The sequence below is a fragment of the Diabrotica undecimpunctata genome, chromosome 9 (genome assembly GCF_040954645.1).
Source record: "Diabrotica undecimpunctata isolate CICGRU chromosome 9, icDiaUnde3, whole genome shotgun sequence".
Classification (NCBI taxonomy): domain Eukaryota; kingdom Metazoa; phylum Arthropoda; class Insecta; order Coleoptera; family Chrysomelidae; genus Diabrotica; species Diabrotica undecimpunctata.
In genome coordinates, this window is record NC_092811.1 from 132701732 (window position 1) to 132716150 (window position 14419).

A 14419-nucleotide genomic window follows, 5' to 3' on the forward strand; every position below is an offset into this window, starting at 1 on the left:
GGACAGAAGCACGCAAGACCACATATTCACAATAAGATAAATAAGTGAGAAAGTAATCAATAAAAATAGAGAAATACATATATGCTTTATTGATCTGGAAAGGCGTTTGACAGAATACAAAGAAAGGACGTATGGAGGACATTAAAGGAAAGAGGAGTTGACAGGATAACAATTGATGTAATAAAGGATATGTACAATAATAATACAAATACGGTGAGAACCAACAACGAGGAATCCGAAGAATTTACTACAAGTCAAGGCGTCAAACAGGGATGCGTGTTGAGCCCACTGCTGTTCTCAGTGATACTGGATGAAGCAATAAAGAAAGCCAAGAGAAGAATGAGAAAACTAACATAAGGATACTGGCAAATGAAACAGACTCAACTATCAGAGCTTCTATTTGCAGACGACATGGTTTTGATAGCAGAAAACAGAGAAGACCTACAGAACAACCTTGAAATCCTAGAAGAAGAACTGTCAAACATAAATATGAAAATAAATACAGAGAAAACAAAAACAATGATAATTTCAAATAAGAGAAAGACACACGCAATACAATTAAACGGAAAACAACTAGAACAAGTGGAACATTTTAAATACCTAGGAGCAATAATTGAATCAAACGGTAAACAAGACATGGAAATAAATGAGAGAATGGGACGAACAGGAAGCTTATTTAACACTATGAAAACAACATTTTTGGGGAAAAAAGAAATACCGGAGAAGGTAAAAACGGCAGTCGTTAAATCAGTAGTTAGACCTACAATCATCTATAATAGCGAGTCGTGGACATTGACTGGGAGACAAAAATCTCGAGTCAATGCTATGGAAATGAGGTTCCTGAGGAAAATAGCAAACAGAAAGAGGACAGACAAAATACGAAACGAAACAATCAGACAAAACCTAAAACTAGAACCAATAAACGAAAAAATAGTAGAGGGGCAACTAAGATGGTTCGGGCTAGTGTGTAGAATGTCGAATGAAAGATTAACAAAACGAGTGTTTGAAACGAGAATGCAAGGGAAAAACAAACGAGGAAGACCAAGAGTTAGGTGGGTAGACGAAATCAGAAAAGAAGTTGAGAAGAAAGGATTGACATGGGAAAGTGCACGAAATCTAACACAAGACCGGATAGCATGGAGACAACAGTGAAAATCTTAACCCCACCAGCCTTACACCTAACGGTAGAAAGGCTTAGGACTAAGTAAGTAAGTATAATAATAATAATATAATATTTACCATGGAAGAGCTTAATCACTCTTTAAGTACCAGCAAAAAATCGGCGCCAGGACCAGACGATATTCCTGTTAGTTTCTTACAAAATCTACCAGATAATAAAATATCTCCTTAACGTATACAACAGAATTTGGACAAACAAAGAGTTTTCCACAAAATGGACGCAAGCGATAATAATTCTATTACTAAAACTAAATAAATCACGAACTGATCCTGATTCATATAGGCAAATTTCTCTTACCAATACAATCTGCAAAATCTTAGAAAAAATGGTGAATTATAGACTAAGATAGTTTTTGGAAAATAATGAATTAATGATCAATGAACAACGTGGCTTTCGCAGGAACAGATCCACCATATATAATTTAATAGACCTGGAGTCCGAAATACATGAATAATTTGCAATTGGACAGAATTGTCTTGCTGTCTTTTTTGATGTAACAAAAGCGTTTGACATGGCTTGGATATACGACTTTCTTAACACACTTAATCATTGGGGTATCAAAGGTAACATGCTATATTTTATTCATAATATTCTCAACAAGAGACAATTTAAAGTTAAGATAAGTGGTTCAATATCCAGCACTAAAGATCAAACAAATAGAACACCTCAAGGATTCGTTATTAGTTCAACACTATTCTAAGTAGCGATAAACAAAATCTAAGAAAACTTTCCAAAACTTGTTAAGGCGATATTATACGCCGATGATTTGGTTATATATTCAAGAGGAAAAATTATTCTTTCTATACAGAAAAACTTACAATGTGCAATAAATCACCTTGAAAACTGGTCATAAGCTGTATGATTGCAATTTTCTACAAATAAAATCAAATGTATTTTATTTTCAAAAAAAAACGGCACTCTACAGATCCAGATCTTCAGTTATGTGGAAACAATTTAACTCATGTGGAACACTTAAAATTTTTAGGAATGATCTTTGATAAGAAACTACCTTGGAAATACCATATCATGCAAATCAAGTAATCTTGTCAATCTGGTCTCAATTTAACGAACACTATGCAATCGTAATTGGGGCTCAGATTTTAAAAGTCTGATTATTATTTACAAATCACTAGTACGATCAAAATTCGATTATGGATCAGTTGTATACTCATCAGCAAAGAAGAATCTTCTTGCTCAACTAGAAGTCATACAATACAGCACTAAGAATAGGTACAGGAACATTTTATACTAGTCCCATTAAAAGTCTACAATATTTAACCGGGGAACCACCTTTAAATTTAGAAGAACGTACTTGTCATTAACATACGCATCATCTATATGTGCGATAAAATCGCATCCCAATTTCCATCATACTGTTACGTAAAAATATGAGTCATATTAAAAACCTGTAAACATGTTTTTTATTCACTAATATGTTGTAGATTGTACGAGATCCTTCTAGCAGCTGGCAGAAATTTACCTTCCAGAAAACGGTCAAAACGATGACCCGGATTGACCTTCTAGTATAATCAGGCTGAATTCTCGACCGGCTGTGTTTTGATATATAATAACGGAGCTTTCATGGAAGGGACAGTTAATGAAGAAGATTCGCGCCCGCGATTTAAATTTTACGTTCGGATATATAAATTATTGTAAGACAAATTAATATAAATAAAAAAATAAATTAAATTCGTAAGTGTTATAAATATTGAACCTTTTAATAAATTCACAACAATACTATCATTGAAGAACAAACCCTCCCTTTTACGAGAGAATTAGAAAATATCTCTCTTTCCATAATATTCAATTCCCAAAATTTTTTGATCAAACAAATACAGTTACACCTCCCCCCTGGACCTTTCCACCTGCAACATGTGCTCTAACTCTTTCTAAATAAAATAAGCTTGAGGCCCCCAACAATTTTCCCCCTTACAACAACTAGTCAATCATTTTACAACATACTTGCTTCTTTCCCAGATCATTGTCGTATTTATACAGATTCATCCAAAACTATTGATGGTGTGTGATCAGCAGTTATAACTTCGAGCATTGTATTACAGTTTAAATCATTTTCCAGTTGCAGTATTTACGCTGGAGAACTATACTCAATTCTGCAAGCCCTCATTTATATACGTACCCAAAAAATTCCAAATTCTGTCATAATTACCGACTCTTTCAGTGCATTACATACGATAGAATAGTTATATACAAGTAATCCCATAGGTATTTTAATAAAAGAACAATTACATTTTTTGCTAAACAACGCGATGCAGCAAGTACGCTTTATATGGGTTGCATCATACATTGGACTTCAAGGAAACGAACAAGCAGATTTTCATGCCAGATAAGTAATACACAGTGTCTCTTCAGTGTTAGTGAACTTAGTGTCTGTTTCCGACTACAAATCGTTCCTTAAAGAAAAAGTGACAAATCACTCACAGCTACCTAATCTCCAAATCAAATCGTCCTATTTGTGACTTATGTAACTGCGACATTAATGTAACACATATCTTAATAGAGAATAGAATAGAAATATGCTTTATTGTCACTGAAAATTATTGAACAATTTTATGGACAAAGCTAAAAAAAAATCAGTCAAAAAGTACAAAAAGTATAAACCAAAAACCAATATAATAAAAAAACAGAACAATACAATTTTAAATTAGTAATATTATTGTTTCACTTACATAATTTGTACAGACAACAACAAATGAGACAAATTGTAGCCACTGCTTGAGACACCCAAATATAATTATAAACGATACTAATTTTATTTCTTTGTTATACATAAAGAAACTCGTCAACTGAATAATATGGTCTTTCAGATAGATAGATTTTGTCATCTTACGAAACTTAATGAAAGATGTTGCGGATTTAATTTCTCTTGGAAGGTGATTATAAAGTTTTTTTGCACTATAAAGAATAGAATTCTTTACTACCTGAGTGGACGGGATCGGTAAATAAACGTTACAATCCGAATTTCTAATGGAGTAGCCATGATTAGGTCTATCGGGAAAAATGTTTAGATGCTTGCGAATCAAACAAACCGTTTCCAAAATAAATAAAGAGGGAAGCGTCAAAATTCCGTGATTTTTGAAGTAGGTCTTGCAATGAGTTGTTTGTTTGAGACCAAATAGATAACGAATTGCTCTTTTTTGCAACTTAAAAATAGTATCAAATTGGGCCGCTGTACTAGAACCCCAAAATGGAAGCCCATATCGAAGATGGGACTCGAACAATGAGAAATATGCCATTTTGACAAAAGATAAATTTAGTTCCTTCGAAACAGATCTTATTGCAAAGCAAGCTGAGGCTTGTTTCTTCCTTAAGGAGTCAGTATGCAAGGACCATTTAAGATCGCTGTCGATAAGAATACCTAGAAATTTCACGGAATTAATGATACTGATTTGACTCTCATTCAAAAGCAAGGGTTGAATGACTCCTTTATAAGATAATGCTAATGTCTTATCCACGTTAACGCTAAGTAAGTTGGAGTCTGAACAAGCCTTGATTATAAGCAAATCAGCGGTTATAATTGAATGAAGCGTTGAAGTATTAGAGCTGCTCCAAGTAATACTGGTATCATCAGCAAATAGAAAAATTTTCCCTTTAATTTTCAAGTAAGTGATGTCTTTAATAAAAAGTAAAAAAAAGAATGGGATCTAATACTGAACCTTGCGGTACTCCACACTCAATGTCTTTACAACTAGAGTCGGTGTCTTTTATTCTAACCAATTGTTTCCTACCTACCAAGTAAGTTTTGAACCAATTTAAAGACACACCCCGAATTCCATAGAAAGTTAATTTTTTTAATTGAATGTCGTGATTTACGCAGTCAAAGGCTTTGGAATAATCGCAGAAAACGGTGGCGTAGGAGAAGTTACTATTTAGTGACAGATATACCTCATGTAACACAGAAAACATGACATCACTAGTACATTTATTAGACAAAAAGCCGAACTGATTTTGCGATAAAATATTATGTTTAAGGAGAAAGGGCATGAGTCGAACTTTTATAAGCCTTTACTTATAAGTAATTTTTGATAGTGCTGGTAATAAGGCAATAGGTCTATTGTTGCAGACATCAGATTTGTCTCCACCTTTATGAAGAGGAATAACGATGGCAGTCTTTAGGCAGTTAGGGAATGTACCTTTTTCAAGGAAATCATTTACTAGCGAGACCATGACCCCTCCAATACATTATGCGGAAGATTTGAGAACATTTTAATAGATAATCCATCTGTACTACAGGACGATTTGCTTTTTATACTACGAATTGTTCGAATGAGTTCAGTCTTATCAACTGGTCTTAAAAAGAAGGTATCAGCAATGTTTTTTGAATTAGGGAGATAGGAAACTGGATTTTGTTGTGGCGAAATAGTAGAGGTTATATTTTTACTCACATTAACAAAGTAATCATTTAGATTTTCGGGGTTAGGAAAAGAAAAGGTTTGATTCGCTGCACTGGTTTTATTTCGAAAATCGTTTATTATTGACCAAGTTTCTTTTGAAATATTTTTGGAGCTTGTTAGGCGATTATGAAAGTAGGATTTTTTGGCTACTTTGAGTAGTTTTAGATTGCATTTTCTGTACGTATTGATATAATCAGAGATGGGGATACTATATATATATATATATACTATATACTATGTATATATATATATATATATATATATATATATATATATATATATATACCACACAACAGCAATAGAAAACTTTCAGATCAAACAACAGCTCTCCTGAAACAACGAAGAGAAATGAAAATTAACTCCAATATTAATAGAATTGAATATACCGAACTGTGCAAAGTAATACGGAAAAAAATCGCAGAAGATATATAAACCTACAATGAACGACTTGTACAAAATACAATCGAAAACCGTAAAAGCTATAGGAAAACCAAGAGGAAGTTGGCAATCGGTAGAAAACAAATAATAGCATTGGGAAACAATAACGGAAGGATCACAAATAGGGATGAAATAATAAAACATGTAACCGAATTCTATGAGGGTCTATATAAAGCTCCGGAAGCACAAGAAATAGGCAAAGAAGAAATTGCGGTTCAAGAAGATGTACCAGATGTTCTCGTGGATGAGGTAGAGGCAGCTCTTAAGAGCATGAAGAACGGCAAGGCAGCCGGTAATGACGGTGTTACAGCCGAACTTCTAAAGATTGCTGGTAAAACAACTTGGAAAATCCTAGCAAAAATATACACAGACTGCCTAAAATCGAGACATATTCCAAAAAAGTGGAATTCAGCCAACATAATCCTTATTCACAAGAAAGGTAGCAAGGAAGACATTAGAAATTATAGACCGATCAGCTTGCTACCTGTGATATACAAGGTATTCACCAAAATCATTAACAACAGAATACAGAACACACTTGACGCTGCACAACCCCGAGAGCAAGCAGGCTTTAGAAGTGGCTTCAGCACAATGGATCATATTCAAACATTAAGGGAAGTAATGAGCAGAACAAAAGAATATGATCTACCACTGGCGCTAGCATTCATAGACTTCGAGAAAGCATTTGACTCCGTATACCCAAGAGCAGTCATAGAAGCTCTTGTCGACCAAGGAGTAGATAAACCATATGTCGAAACGCTAGCAAATATATACAAAGAGGCCACAGCTAGAGTAAGCATATATGAAAATACCCCAGAATTTCCCACTCAGAAAGGAGTCCGACAAGGAGACACCATATCCCCTAAGCTCTTCACTGCAACCTTAGAAAATATCTTCCGGAAATTAGACTGGAACAACCAAGGTCTATGTATAGATGGAGAATACCTAAACCATCTTAGATTCGCTGATGACATCATTCTAATTGCTAGAAGTCCTGAAGAATTACAACTGCAAATTAATGACCTTAATACAGCCAGCAATGAGGTAGGCCTAAAAATGAACCTAGCAAAGACTAAAATAATGTGCAATGATCTGATCGCCAACATGGAAATAAAAATTAATGAAACCTCGCTAGAAGTAGTAGATGAATACATATACCTGGGACAGCTCATACATAAATCGGGATCACTACTTCCGGAAATCAACAGACGAATAAAACAAGCGTGGTCAGCATTCGGACGAAATTCCATAGTCTTCAAGTCCAAAATGCCACTATACCTCAAGAAGAGAGTATTTGATCAATGCATATTACCCGTCTTGACATATGGATATGAAACTTGGATATTAAAGAGAGAAATAACGTCGAAACTCCAAGTAACTCAAAGAGCAATGGAAAGATGTATGCTAGGGATAACAAAGAGGGATCGTAAAAGAATTGAATGGATACGGAGGCAAACCCAGGTGACTGATGTAATCCAAAGAATAAAATCCCTGAAATGGCAATGGGCAGGACATATGGCAAGAACAGATAACAGATGGACCACTAGAACAACTATGCGGTACCCCAGGAACGCTAAGAGACCAAAGAGGCGCCCAAATCTCAGATGGGATTATGATATTAGAAAATTAACAGGAACAACGTGGTCTCGAATAGCACAAGATAGAAAAATATGGGCGCAAATGAGCGCAAATTATTAGAACAACGTATAACTAAGACATCGTCGAATAATAATAAGAACATAGAATAACATTGAAATAAGGGAGGCTGCACCGGTTGATAAAGCTGCACATGATGATGATGATGATATATATATATATATATATATATATATATATATATATATATATATAGAGTGTCCTAAATAAATTAGTGAAAGACAAAACACTCACTACCTAACAACATAAAAGCAGTCTTAGGAACACATTAATCAAAAATACTGTTAAGATATAAGTATCTATGTATTTACTATCGTTCAGTCAATAACCCAAAGTGATTGAGGCTGCTATCAATAAAATAAAAAAAAAAAGTTCAATTTCAAAACACATTAATTGCGAATTATTGTGTAGACAGCCAATTTGTTGATTCAAAGCAATTTTCTCTTGTACACCTTTGTTCTAATATCAATTTTTAATGTTATCTCCCTCTTTAAACTACATTACACTCCATATGAAATGAAGATGGTTGTAAACTTGGTGAATATATACAGGTGTATTAAATTTACGAGTGAGTTTAACGGGCACCGTCTTAAACCCTTCTCTTGGCTAATAAAGCAAATTTATAGAACAAGTAGTCAAAGTTATTTACCAGGAGTTTCCCAAATACGTAAAATAGAGCAACTGCCCTGATATTAATGAAGTTGTTAATGGTTCATGTAAGAACAACTGCATATTTATGGTCCTCTATCGAAGGTTAGGGAATATCCATAAACTATGTCGTAAAAAATTTGGACTTAGAATAGAAAAGAATAAAAATATGCTTTATTGTCACTGAAAATTGCACAATTTTATGGACAAAGCTTACAAAACGGCAAAAAAATAACAATTACAATTAAAAAAAATTTGTTAAAATCCTTTATAAAAGATATATATAAATTAAAAAACCCAAACGGGCTATGTCATGAAGACAAAACGTTTTCGGAATCCATATTCCATCATCAGTATCTAGGTGTACATGTTTTGAGCCACTAAATATCTGGGATTTAGTTTACATTATTTAGTCATATATTAGGATGTTAAAGTTACCAGTGGATATGATAACATAGCAACGTACGACTCCACATGAAGTTACTGGTCCTGGGTTTTTAATTTAACGTATGGTCCTAAAGTTTTGGGAAAAATTTCAAAAGCATATAACTCTGACCACAATAATCTTATATTTTTATTAAATTATTCAACAATTTAACTTAACTATCCTTATTATAAATCAAAATTCAAATGACAGACAAGGGACCATTATTTTCGATTTGCCTAAAAATTCCCCTGACACGTTGCATCATCCTTTGGACGACCCCGGCGTCAATTTCTGTAATTTTTGTATATATGCGGCGTCTTAACTGTTCCTGATTTTGTGCTTCCCATCCGTTATTATAGACTTTCCGACTTAATATTGCCCAGAACTCTTCAATTGTACGAGCCTGAGGTAGGTTGGGGGGATTGTCTGCTTTCGGTACAAATGTAATGTTGTTAGTTACCAGTCCCTTGTGATCCTCGCGTAATAACATGAAGCAAGATCTGGCCAAAAGACTATTTGATCATTTGCATGATGTGTGTTCACAAACTGAAACAATTTAGAGAGACATCTTTGAATATAAATATTTGCGTTTAAGGCTTCGCCTCGAACAACACCAATGTAGGGCTGTGAGATAAGGCCAGCCTCAGAAATTGCACACCATACCAAAATTTTGTCCTCAAATTTTTTCTTACTTTTGAATTTTATTTCATCAGGTACATTTTCGTAATCGTTCGTGTAAAACCCATCGTTACCCTTCAACTCAGAGTTGGACAAAGTAAAATATTTTTCATCGTCCATTACGATCAACTTGTTGACGAAATGCACTCGCCTTAACGCGCGGCAACATCTCGGAATTCTCTCTAATTGATTCTCTGTGTATTTTAGAGCTTTCCTTCTTTTCCGGTAGATAATATTGTTACTCGATAGGGTCCTGTATACTGTAGTCTTTCCAACATAAAATCTTCTGGCCAGTTTTCGCTGTGAGACCCCAATTTTGTTCTTAGCTGCTTCAATCAGTCTTGCCTCTCTTATATGGTTCAAAATCCGCGGTCGGCCACTTTTACGCACACTTTTAAGTTATCACATGCTATCCCTTCTTCACATTCTCTGATTGTGCGATAAATTGTCGATTTGCTTATGTTTTGATCTCGATAAATATTAACAATATCTCGTTTCGACATTCGCCCAACCATATTATAAACACCTCGACGAATATCAATTTTATAAGACATTTTGCAGAGCACAAACCAAAATATTCTGCTTTGTTTAGTAAATGTCAATAACTGATGACATTTCAATTCCATGGCCTTCTTTGTTAAATGCATTTTGCTTCTTAATTAGACCAGGTGAAATTTTTCCCAAAATTTTTGACCATACGTTATATACCTTTTATAAAGGATTTTAACAAAAAAATTTTGTGATAAATGGTATACAGCCAGCTACAGGAACTTAATTTCCTTGTGGATAATAACAATTAAAATTTAATAAAATTACATAAATCGTCAATATCACAAAATAAAAGATAATAAAATACACAATCCACTACAAAATTTAACTAAAATGCAAATTGCATAATAAAACCTTACGAAGTAGTTTACGAATAGGTTTAATTTGATGCATGTGATACCCAAATATATATAAAAATGCTTTGTTACTTGTACCTAAACTGTACTTTCTTAGTTATTCGTTAAAAAAACTCTTCCACTGAATAATACGGTCTTTCAGATAGATAGGCTTCTGCCAATTTATGGAACTTAAGGAAAAAAGTTGTAGATTTAAGTTGCGAAGGGAGATAGCTGTATAATTTTTTTGCCGAATATAATATAGATTTCTTTATTAACTCAGTGGACGGGGTCGGTAAATACACATCAAAGGTTGAATTTCTGGTGGAGTAGTCATGATTAGGCCTTGTTGAAAAAACATGTAGGTGTTTACGAATTAAACAAACAGTTGCTAGAATATATAAAGAGGGAAGAGTTCTAAGGCCAAAAAGATATCGTACTGCTCTTTTGTGTTATTTAAAAATAACATCAGATTGGGCAGCTGTACTAGAACTCCAAAAAGGAAGACCATATCGAAGATGAGACTCGAACAAAGAAAAATATGTTATTTTGGAAGATGCTAAATTGATTTACTTCGAAACAGATCTTATTGCACAGCAGGCTAAGGCTAGTTTCTTACTTAACAAATTAATATGAAGGGACCATTTCAGGTTGCTGTTTATAAAATAAATAATAAATTCTACAGAATCAACGATACTAATCTGGCAGTTATTAAGAAGCAAGGGTTGAAGAGCTCCATTATAGGATAATGCTACTGTCTTATCCTCGTTAAAAGAGAGTAAATTAGATTTAATTAAATTAGAATTAGATCAAAAGTTATATTTGCATGAAGAATTGTAATATTAGAGTTCCTCCAGGTAATATTCGTATCATCTGCAAAAAGAAAAATTTTTCCATCGATTTTTAAGTTAGTGATGTCATTTACAAAGATAAGGAAAAGTAGAGGACCCAGTATTAAACCTTGTGGTATTTCACATACAATTCTTTTGTGACTAGAGTTAGTATCATTTGCTCTAACTAGTTGTTTTCTATTCCTTAAGTAAGATTGGAACCAATTCAAAGAAATACCTCGAATTCCATAGAAATTTTGTTTTTTTATCAAAATGTGATTTACACAATCAAAAGCTTTGGCATAGCCACAAAAAACAGTGGTAGTGTAAAAATTATTGTTTCGTGCTTGATAAACCTCATGTAGTACAGAACGTATAGCATCGCTGGAACATTTATTAGATAAAAAGCCGAACTGACTTTGTGATAAAATTCTGTTTTCAACGAGAAAGGACATAATTCGGGCTTTTATAAGTCTCTCAATAATTTTGGATAGGACCGGTAGTAAGGCAATAGGTCTATAGATGCAGATATTAGATTTGTTACTATCCTTATGAAGAGGAATAATTAAGGCGGTCTTTAGGCATTCTGGAAATATATCTTTTTCAAAAGATTCGTTATTTAGTGAGACTAGGACTTCCAACACATTTTTTGGGAGATTTAAGAAAATTTTTGTGGATAGTCTATCAGTACTACAGGAAGATTTGCTTTTGTTATTACTGATTGTTTGGATCAGTTTAAATTTATCAACTGGTCTTATAAAGATTGAATTCGAGACCGTTTTTGAATTGGGGAGGTAGGAAATAGGATCTTGTTGTGGCAAAATAGTTGATGTTATATTTTTACTCCCATTAACGAAGTATTCATTTAGATTATTAGGGTTTGGAAGAGAAAATGTTTGAGCTGTGTTACTTTTATTTCGAAGATCGTTTATTATGGACCAAGTTTCTCTTGTGACATTTTAGAGCTTCCCAGACGATTCGGATAGTACATTTTTTTAGCTGTTTTGATAAGTTTTAGATATATTCCTCTGTACTTGGAGATATATTCAGTGACAAAGACGTTGGCAGTAAATTTCTTGATGTACAGTAGTTAACGCATATTCTAGACTGATTTGCCAATACCTTTGGTAGTCGAGGGTTTGTGATGTTTTGACTTAATTGTAATTAAAGGAAATACAAAGCCTTATTGAAAATACAAACAAGCCTATCTAAAAAATCACTGAAATTATAGTCCATGCCCAGAGGGAACCCAGAAGTCAAGCATAAATTTTGGAATTCATGTAAGTTCTGAGCGCAAAAAATCCTACCTAAACGTTGGGTTTTCAAGGATTGTTTATTAAGAGTGTTAAATTTGGTATACACTGCTTCATGATCACGATCAGATAGTCTAGGGGTGAGAAATCTAAAACAATATAATCAATGATGGCAGATGTTGTTTTAGTAATTCTTGTAGGAGAATTAACGTGCATTGTGAAACCATACGATTCGAATATATTGACCAAGGATAATTGATTAGTACAAGCAACAGCGTAACCAATATTCAAGTCACCGCACAGAATTTTTCTGATTTTATTGAGCAGGTCGTTTAACAAATTTAACGAGTTCTAAAAAATAGTTCCGTGGAAGAATCAGGTGATCTATAAATGCAAAGAATGTATAGACTTCTTAATACCCTCCCTCTCTTTTGTGGTAAAGTGTCGTCACAGTCGTGCCCCCTTAGGTCGATTTTTTTTTTAAAATTCAATGTTATTTCTGGATTTTTTAAAATTAACTATTAAACTTTATTTACGAATGTATCATAATAAGAATAAATTATTAAGATTAATAATTTACTTAAAAATATTCTACCCTTTGGTAGAAACTAGTAAAAATTTATGCTTATAGAGACAATAGCGACAAATTGAAATACACCAAACATCGTCAGCTGCACTGATACTCCGCTTCCTCCTGTCGTATACCATCGTAATAAGCAAAGCTCCCTCTTCTCTACGACGTAGTTTAAAGATGTTCTTTAGATAATTCTGTAAAATTATTTAGATCAAAAGCTATTTTAAAAAGTATACATCCAAACCAGCCCAATTTTATGAAAAGCAAGTTAAAAATTTCTCTACAGACATTAATGTAAATGCTATCAAAAACTAAATAAAATTAACCTATAAAGCACATAACAAGTACAAGGTAAATGTTTAGAACGGTAATCTCTCCTCAAATTTTACTTACTGTCTTTGTAAGGCTTTTGGTGGTTGAACAAGATGATACTCTAACGAAGTTAAATTAGAAATATCTACAATCCACAGTTGTACTGAGGGTATAGGTGTCCCAGGCTGTAACAAAATATTATTAAAATAGTAAATATACAATTTTAAACGAAAAATATTGAATGCGCAGTAAGTAAAAATTATCGATTTTTACTGTACATTTTTTCCCCTTTATATATCATCAAGATTGCTTAAAACACTTCAAGAATTGCGTCTTAAAACTTCGAACGAGAATAAACATCATCTAAATGTTTATTTATGTAGCTAAATAGCCCGCTTAATATTCAACTTTAAAGAATATTTGAATAATAATATTGAATAGGTTTGAATTTAATTATTCAATGAAAAGAGGCGATAGGCGCAGTGCGAGAGCGTTTGGACGCTAGCATCACGGAACATTTTACTTTACTTCCATCGTAATATGTGACATGTGACATATGTACATGACAAGGTCATGTACCTGTGTCACGCATAGGTGTTGATATGAAAGCCGATGATCTTCTAAAATTCTTGGGTGAAACAGCTTCCGATATTACTTTTAACTGTGTGGAATGGCACAGAACTGACAAATACTATACATATAAGGTATCTTTGCCTTACAATAAAATTGACGAAATCTACAGATCTAATATTTGGCTCAAAGAAGTTGCAGTTAGGAGATTTAACTTTAAAAGAAATTTTCAGCACATAAAGAAGACGGAAGAAGAAACCTAGAAACTTCTTCAAATTATTTTTAAATTAAACTAATTGGACAAGGCACGGTAGACATGTTTTATGTAAATTTGCAATGTATTTCAAATGAAGTCGATATGTTCAATGATTTTTTTGCGGACATAATTTCTGTGACGTCATATGTGAAGAAAATTTAAAATTAATTAACACATCGAGCGTTGCATTAGCTAATTTATTTTATAGGGTAAGAAAGAAACAAGGTGAAGTTGCAATTTATATAAAATAAAATCTTATGTATTCTTCTCTTAATCTAAATGAATATAATGTAGAGCAAAG

The 14419-nt window shown here is 33.4% G+C and overlaps 1 protein-coding gene across 2 annotated transcripts in view; it reads right to left on the bottom strand.

Moving 5' to 3' along the window:
* The window catches only part of LOC140451495 (inactive dipeptidyl peptidase 10), a 348523-nt gene that overhangs the window by 55187 nt on the left and 278917 nt on the right, over positions 1 to 14419 (bottom strand). For both annotated transcript variants that reach the window (XM_072545332.1, XM_072545331.1), the window contains one exon: positions 13374 to 13477. In XM_072545332.1, coding sequence (XP_072401433.1) covers positions 13374 to 13477 — 104 coding nt within the window. The remainder of the gene's footprint in view (positions 1 to 13373; positions 13478 to 14419) is intronic.